Source organism: Gymnoscopelus microlampas, assembly GCF_963454915.1.
Source record: "Gymnoscopelus microlampas genome assembly, chromosome: 6".
NCBI lineage: Eukaryota > Metazoa > Chordata > Actinopteri > Myctophiformes > Myctophidae > Gymnoscopelus > Gymnoscopelus microlampas.
Genome location: NC_139943.1, coordinates 27,619,154 through 27,631,847, shown reverse-complemented (window position 1 = coordinate 27,631,847; position 12,694 = coordinate 27,619,154). Strand labels below are relative to the sequence as shown.

The 12,694-nt window shown below is 41.5% G+C and overlaps 1 protein-coding gene across 1 annotated transcript in view; it reads right to left on the bottom strand.

Moving 5' to 3' along the window:
- lonp2 (lon peptidase 2, peroxisomal) overlaps nt 1–12,028 on the bottom strand; it is a 28,172-nt gene extending 16,144 nt beyond the window's left edge. The window contains exons 1-7 of the mRNA XM_084061094.1: nt 11,707–12,028; nt 10,265–10,400; nt 6,467–6,574; nt 4,315–4,446; nt 4,100–4,222; nt 2,089–2,252; nt 1,472–1,566 (exon numbers count right to left, since the gene is read on the bottom strand). Of these exons, the coding sequence (XP_083917220.1) occupies nt 1,472–1,566; nt 2,089–2,252; nt 4,100–4,222; nt 4,315–4,446; nt 6,467–6,574; nt 10,265–10,400; nt 11,707–11,939 (991 nt within the window). The 5' untranslated portion in view covers nt 11,940–12,028. The remainder of the gene's footprint in view (nt 1–1,471; nt 1,567–2,088; nt 2,253–4,099; nt 4,223–4,314; nt 4,447–6,466; nt 6,575–10,264; nt 10,401–11,706) is intronic.
- Between the last annotated feature and the right edge of the window lie 666 nt (nt 12,029–12,694).

Here is a 12,694-nt window from a genome sequence, read left to right as displayed (position 1 = left end):
AAGTATCCCAACGTCTTTTAACTACTGTAAATTGGCCTGCAAAACAGTGCCGTACAAATGTATATTTATTTGTGGGAAAAGCGCTTTCCCGCAGTTCCTTTATCTCTCGAATTTATACAGCGATCTAACATTTCAGGTGTCCTGTGATAACAATTAACTTTATAGTATGTTGTCCTGACAGCTTATCCCATGCGAATAAGACTTCATGACATCTAAGTGGTGGACCTGCCAGCTACTGTCGTCAGTCACCACAAATTAAGACTCTTATTGTCTCCACCAGGCCGAATGTGTGGCCGAGACTATGTTTTGGCCTCTGTCCGTCCGTTTGTCCGTGTGTTGGCTTAGATTGGCTTCCAAAGTTTGCAGGAGTGGCCCGTTTTGAACAAAATACCTCAAATCAATGACCCAGCGTCCGATTGCCATGAAACTTTGCACGCACATTCCCACTAGGCAGAGGAAGAAATGCCACCCTTTTCATATTGGCCTGTTATAGCGCCACCAGGAGGCCGATATTTGCAAAACATATATGTATTACTCCTACAGAATTTGTACAAACATCAGGCAAATCGGTACACATTATCTCTGTAGTCATGTCATCAAGACAGACCTGTCCAATTTTTCATTTCATACGGACTGATTGGCTAAGATTGACTTCTACTACCTGGCTTGGTGGAGACCTGTGCTCCAAGGAGCAAATCTTTCTAGTACTGGTAATAATATTTGGCACAACTAAGATCACTGCCTTTCATTTTGTGTACATGTTTTTTCATGTATGCATTATATGTGTGGACACTATATTCAACTTACAAAAGTGTAATGTTCTACCCAACTACCATCTAAGTGGACATGGAAAGCCCACACAGGAGGTCATTGCCGGCTCTCAAGTGGTAGAATTATAAACGTGACAGTCACACCATATAGCAGGGTTAGTATTTTACAACATGACATAAAATCGGTCGAGGGGCCTACATGTGATAGTTGCTTACACAACAGCAGCGCATACTGTACATAAGCTGTAATACTAACTGACCTGGGTCATGGAGGGGGGACGAACCAAAGCCAATTTTAGTCCTGGCTGAAAAGGTCGAAGAACCCTGGTTGTACAGATTATGCCGAGTAATCCTCATTTTCAGTATAAAGGTACTATAATTTCCCCTTTTTGATGATGATGGCTTAGAGCTGAAACACATTAATTTCTGCCCTCAATAAATAGAAGATTATGGATCCATGAGATCTGGTATTGAGTATATTTTGATAATTCCCCATTTATTCACAATAATGAATCTCTATTTTATATGTTGTTTACTATGCATACTGTTTTATCCTTTTTGGTTTATTCAGTTCATTCAGTTTTCTTTATTTATTCTTACCTACCCATCATCTGTGCACTTTCCTTTAATGTGAGGCTCAATGTATTAGCATTTTAATGTATAAAATACGCTACTATATAGTTAGATTTCATTTGAATTACCCTTGGTACTCTTGCTCCAAGGCAGCTCAACCATCAAGTCCAAATAGTTCCTGGTCAGGGCATACTCAGGCATGGACTGAGGCATCTTCTTTAATCTGAATGCAAAAATAACAACAAATCATTTTTTAAATAATATAAAAGGGACAAGAGAACTGAAAAAACACAAATATCTGTATGTCTGTCTGTGGATCTGCGGAGGACGCACCGACTCTGTTTGTTTGGGGGGATTATGCGAGGCCTCTACCTATGTATAACATACGTAGTGTGTGCGTGTGTGTGTGTGTGTGTGTTCAAAAATATACAATTTACAACATAGCTGACACACATACGTAAAGTACCATAACATACTGCAAACAAATAAATAATAGGGAAACAAAACAACCATTAAAAAAAAAAATTATAATACCACCCAATGATCATGATTTAGGGGGAATCGGGACCATGGCACTCCATCTTTAACCATTTTCAACCTGGTGTCCCTATTTTGGCATTATAGGTGAAAATTTGGGAAAATGTATAAACTTGTGAACCATTTTCTAACTTTTTAAAACATATGGAAAATAGTTGATTCCCAGTGAGAGAGGACAGTACAGTTAGGAGTGGATAATAAAATGTACCTCTTGAGCTCTTTGAGGCAGACTTTATGGGCTGCCTCGGGCATGTTGGCCCCATGCACCTTCCTCTCCAGAGCCATGGTGTCATCTCCATCATCCTCCTCAGTTTCGTCCTCCAGAGAGAACTGGCGGCCCGGGAACACCCCCCCTTTACGCACCGATAACACCTGGAAGACAAACAGAGATTCAAAGGAAGGGAGAAAGGAAGAGAGACAGTGGGAAGGAGGGAGTTTGAATGAGGTTTGAGTCTGAATGTTCAGACTGGCAGCCCGATGCAATTTTTGAACTATCCTGATTGGAATTAGGGTGGTTCTATTAAGTCTGAACAGCAAAAACAAAAAACACACATGTAAACTGAGGTTTGGGATTCAGATGTAAACCACCTTCCTAGATGGTTTGGAATGTGATTCAAATCTGACACTGAAAACATATTTATATGTATACGCTCCCCTAAAATAGCTTATCTTGTTACATTATTGTCTCAATCATAGACCGTAAAAGAATATGGACAGCATCACGCCATTGGCTTCTACAGACCGTAAATGAAGCGTATTTTGCAGCGATTTCAAATCCGCCATCTTTCTATATCCGGTTGATATCCAGTCCGGAATGCAAACGAAAATGAATGCTATTCGCTCTCGCTGTGGCTGAAACCACAGCCACAGCATATCATGGTGATTGAAAGAAGACTTTAAACAAATGACTGGAAGCATATAGTATTTATGACAATGTTTAAGGTAATAAAATAAAGTTTGGTCAAAACCCCATCCGCTTGAATAGAGCCTACTTGCTTCTGCAACCAACAGCTGTGAAACAGCGAGACTACAGGCCATTCATATGAACTGTCACACTTCCTATATAGCCTCAATTTACAAACCGGATGCTAGCCCCTTGGTCTCAATACACAAATCTGATCACTTGCAAAAAACAGTGTGGAGACTGTGGACAACAAATCGGATTTGCCTGAATGACAGGAAAGAAAGAAAAAGGCCCCCATTTAATTCACATCAACAGCACCGTACTAGAGAGTGAGCAGGTTCAAGTTCCTGAGCGTTCACATCAACAAGGCCATGAAGAAGAGCTGTTTCTTCCTCTGCGGGCTTAAAAAGTTGGCAAGGATTCCAGGAGACAATGCAACTTCTACAAGTGCACGACTGAGAGTATCCTGACTGGCTGCCTCACTGCCTGGTACAGAATGACTCTGACCATGAGGATGGTTAAAACAGCACAGCACACCACCAGAACTGAGCTGCCATGGGACCTCTATATGCAGAAGTATGGTGAAATGCTCATCAGGGACCCCAGTCACCCCAGTAAAGGACTGTTCACTCTGTTTATGTCTGGCAAACCGTACCATAGCATTGTGGCCCGATGTAGCAGTTTTAGGGGCAGTTTCTTTCCCCAGGCCATAAGACTCCAGTGATGTGAACTTCATGGACAGACACCATTGAACATACAGTACATACTGCATCCATAGCATTTAGTATTCAGTCCTACACTGCACTGTTCACTTTACTGTCACCCCTGCAGCCACTAATGTGACTTACTGTAAACTACTTATTTATTTATATATCAGAGGTCGTGCTGTGATTTCAAACTAAAAGTCACAATGCCTGGAATGATTACAGTTTACCGAACATCTGATATAAAATACAGCCACCCAAACGCATGAACGACAAGCAGGAACAAAATACAGACTTACTCACGACTTACTTAAAAGCGTGTCTGTGAGTGTGTGTGTGCTGACATATGTGAGAAACCTTAGAAGACTGTGAAGCTGGGTGGAACATCCATCTTGTTAAGGAGTAAATCTGTAACATCTGGTGTAGGGAGCTCGACAAGACGTGTTGTGTGTGTGTGTGTGTGTGTGTGTGTGTGTGTGTGTGTGTGTGTGTGTGTGTGTGTGTGTGTGTGTGTGTGTGTGTCTGTGTCTGTGTGTCTGTGTGTCTGTGTGTCTGTGTGTCTGTGTGTGTGTGTGTGTGTGTGTGTGTGTGTGTGTGTGTGAGCATGTTACCCTTTTGTCATCATCAGGCCTTGGCTTCCTCGTTTTCTGCAGCAGCTTCAGCCCCTCTATCTGCCTGGTCAACATGGGCAGAGTCCTTTTAAAACGTTCTTCCAAGCTCACTGCATCCAGGACCTACAGTACACACAAATCCATGGATATGGTACTGTACACTGTGCTACATGATTTTAACCAATAAAACAGATGTGTGGCATGCATAACTATACCTGAAGTTTCTCCTTGTTTGAAGTACGGATCATGGAAGCTAGAACATCAGGCAGGGTCTCCTTGGGCAGGCTGTCCAATAGACGCCTCAACTTGGCCACCACTGGAACAGACATGTCTAACATACCTACCAACTACACACAGAGGGAAAGATGATCTAAATTAGGTCCTGCTTGTACAACATGATACCAACCATGTATCTGAATTGTGCTATATTGTGTTTAATTTCAATAGATGTATTTTAACATTTTTTATCCACATTGCCATTTACATATCTCTGCTGTCCGGCAGAAACCAGCTAACTCCAAAATGTTCATTTTTCAGGAAATGACAAAAACAAAACAAAAAGTGGAGTTGGAAGGTTTTGTTCATAATTGATAAGAGCAGCTGAATGGACATCCAAGCTCACAATGAGGTTGGAGGTCAAAAGGGGCTGGAGCCTGGAGTCAGCGAAACCAGTTAACTCCACCCCCTTTGGTGGAGTTAGCTGGTTTAGCAGAAAGTTTGAGGATCCAATGGAGTTAGCTGGTTTTGTCAGAAGCGTGTTTTAATACTTTTCATTGGTTTAATATTTTTTTAATCAACACACAGACATAAAGGGTGTTCAATAGCACTGATTTATGTGGGGAAAAATGCAAAAGCGGAAAAATTGAGTTTACTCCATTTTTCCAATGCTGGTTTCTGCCGGACAGCCACGATATACTGTAGTTGTGTCTGAACAGAAGGAACACTGAAACATTTTCCAAATTCAGTTAAGTGATGAAATTAGTTGGGTTTCATTAAATATTGTGGTATTTACTCTTTTTACTATACATACTGACCCTAGGGTAAAAAACAAACAATATATCTTTTCACTGCTTTGCCGACGACATCCAAATTTACCTGCCCCTTAAGCCAAATGATAATAACCCAGACTATAATCCCCTACAGCTACTACAGGACTGCCTGGCAGACATCAAATCTTGGATGAGCTAAAATGTTCTTTAGTGATAGCTGATGCAGCCCTGTCTTTTCCCTGACTGGTGCTAATGTTTGTTTGTTTTATTTGCGCTTATTTATTTTGTATGCTATTGTCTGTTTATATTGCATTGTTTTCCCTTTGTTGTGTTTTTTACCTGTACAGCACTTTGGTTGACTTTGTCATGTTAGATGTGCTATATAAATAAACTTTGATTTGATTTATTTGTATATTATGGTATATGGACTGTGTACAACAGGGTCTGTCTGTATTTAGCCTATGTATTGTACAGTATCTGCCCCTCAAAAGTAGACCAATCACAGCAAGTGCCACTACAGATGAACCCTGTGTTGTTGTGGCTTACAGCCACGCCATCTACAACAGGGATTATGCATGTACAGTACATCATCGCTGGCAGAAACCTCCCATCTCCATATTCTAACTGTGTTTTTTCGTAAATTAATACCCTACTTGATCATACTACGGCGTCACAAAAGCATCAAAAGTAGCAGTATCTACAAGCTCGAGACACGGCGTAAATCAGCGCGTTTTGAGATTGTAGATCTGCTACTTTTTTAATTTGAATCCTAAAAAGTAACAGTTTTGGACATATGAGGTTTCCATCCAACAGACACGATATACTGTATGTATGTATGGATGGATGTCTGCCCCTTAAACATAGACCAATCACAGCTCATGCCACTACAGCACATGCATGTTGTAGTAAAACAGAAGCACCTCTAGCCATGAAAGCTTGAAGTGCCAGATGAAGCAAAAGTGAAAATGAAACTTAAGAGCATGAAAATTGAATAGAGCACTTACTGAATTTAATAGAGCACTTACTGAGATTCAATGTTTTACTTTGTCAGCCATTGTTTATGTTTGGTTTGCAGTTTCTCTCTTAGAATGTAGAATCAAATTGTAATCAGTCATACAAACTTTTGCATTCGGGAATCCAGCATTTACTCACCACAATTCTGCACAATGACACCAACTATATGGATAAATAATATGACACTTTCCCCAATGAAGCCCAGGAAATGCATAATTGCCCATTTATCAAGGTTTTCTATTATGGTAGAAACATTTCAATTCCACAAGAGCATGCATTATACCTTGATTGCTCCATACATGTAATCCCTCTCAAACACCAACGTCACACTATCTCACACACACACACACACACACACACACACCTGTACAGCAGCTTGATAGAACTTTTGAGACAGCTCTCCCAGCTCTCCATCCTGTGCTGTGTTGTCGTCTGTGGCTGTATACTGCTCCAGTTGATCCAACTGTTCCACCTTCAATTTACAAATCACAAATATATAACTATACAGACAGACACGCATGCACACGCACACACACACACACACACACACACACACACACACACACACACACACACACACACACACACACACACACACACACACACACACACACACACACACACACACACACACACACACACACACACACACACACACACACACACACACACACACACACAATCATAACTGAGCTCACATTCCTATACTCAATGATTTGTGTTGGTTTACAAATAAGATTATAGTCATTAAATGCCATTTAAAGTTTGTTTTATTATTTGTTAAAATAAGTGTTAAATAGCTCTATGTTCCCATAGTAATCATTGCTATAGGGTGTTTGTAACAGGGGTCTCCCCATATCTCTTTAGTACACACACAAATTCACTTTGGGAAACTTTACACACTAACATATGTCTGAGCCATAGTGTCTTTGTCAGAGTACCAGTTGTACCTGTCTGTCTGTGTCCCTTGTATGCCCATATATGGAGATATCTGTATCTGTCAGTACCATAGAGTTATAATATATCTATAATATATCTGCCCCGCCCCCAGCTATTCATTTCAAATTTGGGTGTCCAAATGCAGAAGTCTTGAAAAGCAGGCGCACAAGGGTTTCAAACTGTAGAAGAATGCGCAGTGGCGTTTTAAAAGCGGAAGTATTGCAATCCCAGATCTCCATATATATGCCTACAAATTTCATCATGTTAGTTTCATCATGTGTCTTCATCACGTCCTGCAGAGCTTAGCCTATGGCGTGTTTTCCACAGCATGGCGTCACAGCAAAAGACACATTTTCACGACGCCTTTTATAGCGCCACCAGGAGAACACAAAATGTAAAAGTGGTCTTTAAAATGAAATCTCAGCCATTCCAATGCAACCAAAATAACTCAACAGAGAGGTTCATCGGTTGGCTACCAATATAAAGGATGTGTGTGTGTGTGTGTGTGTGTGTGTGTGTGTGTGTGTGTGTGTGTGTGTGTGTGTGTGTGTGTGTGTGTGTGTGTGTGTCGCAATGTACTTGTGTGAAAGTACAATAGTATTGGTATCAAAATGTACGTAAAGTTCCAAAAGTGAAAGTACTAAAATGTTTGAAAATAGCAGATCTACAAGTAGGTATTATACTTGTAGGTGTGAAATAGGGCTAAAGTGTTAAATGTATGTTTTATAATGTAATGCACAATATTTGCCTCTGAGATGTAGTTGAGTAGAAGTAAATTCAATTTGTATCAGCAACAAAAATAGTTAGCCTAGCCTACTTATGCTTAGGCTATGAAAGTAAAGTGCAACCCTAATCCTAAGTGAAACCACCTTTCAGGGTGAAAATGGCGCAGCCTCGCTTCTCCATCTAAACGTGAAATACAGGGGAATCCGCAAAAGTGTGATGTTATGTGTCACGTAGGCTGACTAGGCTCTCTTGCATGAGTGAAATAAGCAGTCAGTTCTATGAAAACAAAGCCAAAAGAAGCGACTAGGCTACATGAGCAGTAGCACAGACTAGTACATTGGCTATTTGAAAATAGCAGATCTACATGCTCGCAAAGTGTTGCATTCACAACGCTTTTTGAGCTTGTAGATCGGCTATTTGCAAAAAGATCTTGAAAAGAAAAAGTTAAATAATATTTGGAATATGTATATATATGTATATATATATATATATATATATATATATATATATATATATATATATATATATATATATATATATATATATATATATATATATATATATATATTCTGTCAGTCATTGTACGTATATTGTAATGAATTGATTACTGCAACAAAGTAAGGATACAGCACTATTGTTACAACTTGTGCAACTTATTTCAACTTAACCACAACAACAATATCATTATGTGCATGCAAATATGCACTGAAGGGCAGGGCAGATCACTCACTCCAGACCGTTCTTTGCGATCCGGGGCGACCGTGTTTAGGGGCGAGGCAGAACGGCACTGGTCGCTCACCCCAGACCGTTGCGATCAGGGGCGACCGTGTTTAGGGGCGAGAGATAGTGAGTTGTGGCTCGTTGAGTTTTTCGGAGCCTCAACACGTATGTTCGTCTGTTAAGAGGTGTAAAGTAACTAAGTACATTTACTCCAGTAAAGTACAATGATTGTGAGCTTGTAGATCGGCTGTTTTCAGAGTATTTCAGACAGTATGCGCGTGTGTGAGTACTCTGTGTGACAGTGATTGAAACACACGTTTCCTTTGTGCTAATGCACGCAACTGTTGCGCCAGGTTGTATTGTTGTTGTTTCGCATAAAAGCGTGCATCTGTTGCCAGTGGGGTGCTCCTTCCATTCCGACATCTCACCACTCCGACTAGTGGCTTCCGCGTGCGGTTAAGGTTAGGGTTAGGTATAGGGTTAGTCAACGTCGGAAAGGCGACATGTCGGAAAGGAGAAATGCACCCGTTGTCAACAACACAGCCAGGCTCTCCCCAACTCCTTTCGCGTCTCTACTGGTTTGGGTGCCTCGGAGGCGAAAGGAAAACTCGCGTGCTCAAACATGTTCATGGACCCCCAGATTAATATGTATTTGTCAACAGCCCCCCCCCCCATCTGTTTTGAGCCAGGGAACCCCCTTCCCTGCGGGGACGGGCGATGTGAAGTCGTCGAAAAATAAATGTTCTAAGTAACTAAGTACATTTACTCAAGTACTGTATAAGCGTGCATCCGTTGTTTGGCCGCTATTAGACCTTTGCAGTCAGAGGTAAGGGGGGGTGGGAGGACAACTGCCCGGCGTGCCTGCGCCGCGGTGCTGCGAGGGGAGGCGGGTGCTGTAAACGACGGCCGTCCATTGGCTAGGACGGCCGTCCATTGGCTTTAAAGTAGTGTCTCCCCATTGGCTGTGAAGTAGTGAAGGACAGCCAGGACAGCCAATAGCAAAAAAAGTGTCGAATACATGTCGGAAATCTGTCGGGTCAGAGTCAGAGTGAATACAGAGCCGCGCTTTCAGCTGGCGGCTAAAAATAAAAATAAAGGCTACATCCAGAAACTGCTTCGATATAAAGTGCTGGCATAAAGTGCTTGTTCGTGCACCGTTATCAGGCAAAATAAAAGCTCTGTCCAGAAAAGTGCTATGATATAAAGTGCTGGCATAAAGTGCTTAGTTATACACCATCATCATCATCATCATCATCATCATCATCATCAACAACAACATTATATCATTCTTTACCTGTTCCTAGCAGCGTTGTCTGCATGAATTGAGGCAGGTACAAAAGAGTGCTTATACCTGTTGTTTCTAGCACCAGAGGCCTCTAGACGGCGGCCAGATGGCAACATCCTATACTCTGCCTTTAGTGGATGAGCACTGTCATGGCTGTGACAGTAATATACATACAGTAGCTCTGAGTAGCTCGTGAAATCAGTGGTGAATGTGGCTGTGTTTGAGACTCGGCAGCAGAGTGAATGGTGCAGGCAGGCAGCACACGGCAAACTCAAAACAGGAAATGTCGCAACACGGCTATGAGCAAATATCTGCACATATTGCTGCTGTTCAAACAATAACAAAAACAGATTTGGCCTGTAAATACGTATCGTATTATGACATCACACAGACCCACGATAATATCGAGACATTTTGGTTATGGATATCACAAATTTGACGATTTTGTTACATCCCTATATTCAAGCAAATAAACCTTGTGGAGAAGTTTACCTCAGCCAGTGGGAACGGGCGCTCCTTCAGCAGACCTGACACACGAAACCGGCACACCCCAGTGATGAGGAGGGTGTAGTGGGGCTTTGGCCAGTTGCTGCCCACCACCTGCACTGCCATCCCTGCTGTACCAATACTAATGAAAGAATTACAAGAGAGAAAGAGAGAAAGTTGGATGAACATTTGGAAAGACAAATAGAAATAAAGAGAGATGGAAAATAAAAGCACACACTTAACAGGTGTAAGGTCTACTGGAAACGTCTATTGAAATATTGGTGTAATTTGATTTAACCATGCAAATAATCTGTCAAAATGTCAGTATGATGCATCCCTAGCATCTATTACCTATTATAAAATAGTTAATAGAATATATTTAAATTTCTCTGATCCTGTTATCAGCCACTGACACCATAAGTTTAAATTTACATAACCTTGCTGTTTAGTAACAAGGCCCAACTGTTAGAGATGGTGAGCTGATCAAAGGTTCAAGTCCATGTCAGTCTCAATCCTTCTTGCTGTCGATCTGTCTGACAACAACCTTTCTAGAACAAATTGTACACTTTGACTGGTTTACGAATTAAGTATTCTCAGATGAAAGAAGAGTAAATATTAGCATAGCCTTCATTTTGGAATATTACAATGTGACAGTTTTTACATGCACTTCATTTTCATGTCATTGCATGAATTTGCTCGAGTCCAAATACTAAATGCAAGACAAATACAGTGTCACTGTCACCATATCAAGGGTACAATCCTAGCCTTGGATCAAGACTATCATAGATGTATTTTATTTTATACATAAGAGTCTGACTTTTACTTTCGCATCTATGATAGTCTTGGGCTTTACCCACCAACTGTCACTGGACATCTGCGCGGAAAGCCCGTACTTATCCGTACAAGTACAATAAAAACATATAAAGTGCTGACCCTGCAGCCCCGGATGTTAATTCGACATTAGGAACCAGTGTGCACTGTATTAGTCCATATTATATTTTTCAATAGATACGTGTTTTAATCCCGTCTGTGTCGGATTCTGTCGGAAGTTCCCTGTATTCCTCAATGGGCGGTAGTGACGGGCGCATCCGGTGAAAGACAGTATAACACTCAATTATACAAGAAGTAAACGAGGGGGGAAATGGCGTTCAGGCACAGACGGGATTAAAACACACATCTATTGAAAAATATGGACTAATACATTGCACAAAGATTCCGAATGACGAGTTAACATTTGAGACAACCAGGTAATACCTTATATTTTGCATTTATTTTGTACATGTTGGGGAAAATACGGGATTTACTGGTGAAAGTCCAGGGGACTCTGGGGGTGCAGCCCAAGACTATCGTAGATATAATCGATAAAACACATCTATGATAGTCTTGAATCCAAGGCTAGTAAAATCCCAACACTCGTTTTCAGCAACAACTTGAACTTTGAATCGTACCTATGCAAAGTAGGAAGATCCTCCGTGTCGTGTTCTGGGTCTCTAGTGTTGGGGATCACTCCTATGATGGTGCTTTTTAGCGAAGTCCCCTTCAACAATCTGCTCTTGACAAGCTGCATATTTCGTGGCGTGTCAACGCTGATCCTCATGGTCGAGCCAGGTAAAAGCACCCCTTCGTGAGTCAACAGCAACGGCAGCCGACCTGGGATCTGGATCCCACCGTTAGAAAACATGTTTGGGGTGACTTCAGAACCCTGTAGGGTTGTTACAACAACTCAACATGAACGAAATGTACTTTCTCTGTTCTCAATGTCGGCTGACAGCTCCATGCAAAGAGAAAAACATTGCAAACTACGGCTAGAAGCGAGGGACAAACTGTGCAGGAGACGCCAAAAAATATCGCCTATTTGAAACGGTAACCGGAAGACTCGCCCCAAAACACGCTCACCCCCATTTTTCGGGCGGACCAGCGGTTCTTGTATTATTCTATTTGTTTTACTGAGGATAAGGTAAGAAATAGGTTTAGGGGTAAAGGTTAGGTTTTGCCTCCATTTTACTGAGGTTACGTTTAGGAAATAAGGTTAGGTTTAAATTTAGGCATAGTTCACTGAGGTTACATTTAGGAATACCATGTGAATACCGCCGGATTTTCCCCGGGGTGACTGTGTTTTGGGGCGACTGTTTTGGTATTCGTTGAAACCTGGTTGAAACGCTGATTCGGGAGGTAAAGTTACCCTGATTATCAGCCTGAAGCTCAGAGAGTGGGCGGGGTCTATGGTCTGAAACCAGGCTAAACGTTACTCATAGCCAGCCTAGTTTACAATGGTTCTCAACCTGTGGGTCGGGATCCCCAGGGGGGGTCCCCACATGATTTTGGGGGGGTCCCCAGATGACGGTAAAGTGACAATTTAAGGACTTGTAAGACCATTTTAATACTTTAAAAAATGAAATGATAAAAGACCATTAATGCATCAAAAGTAATCAACAA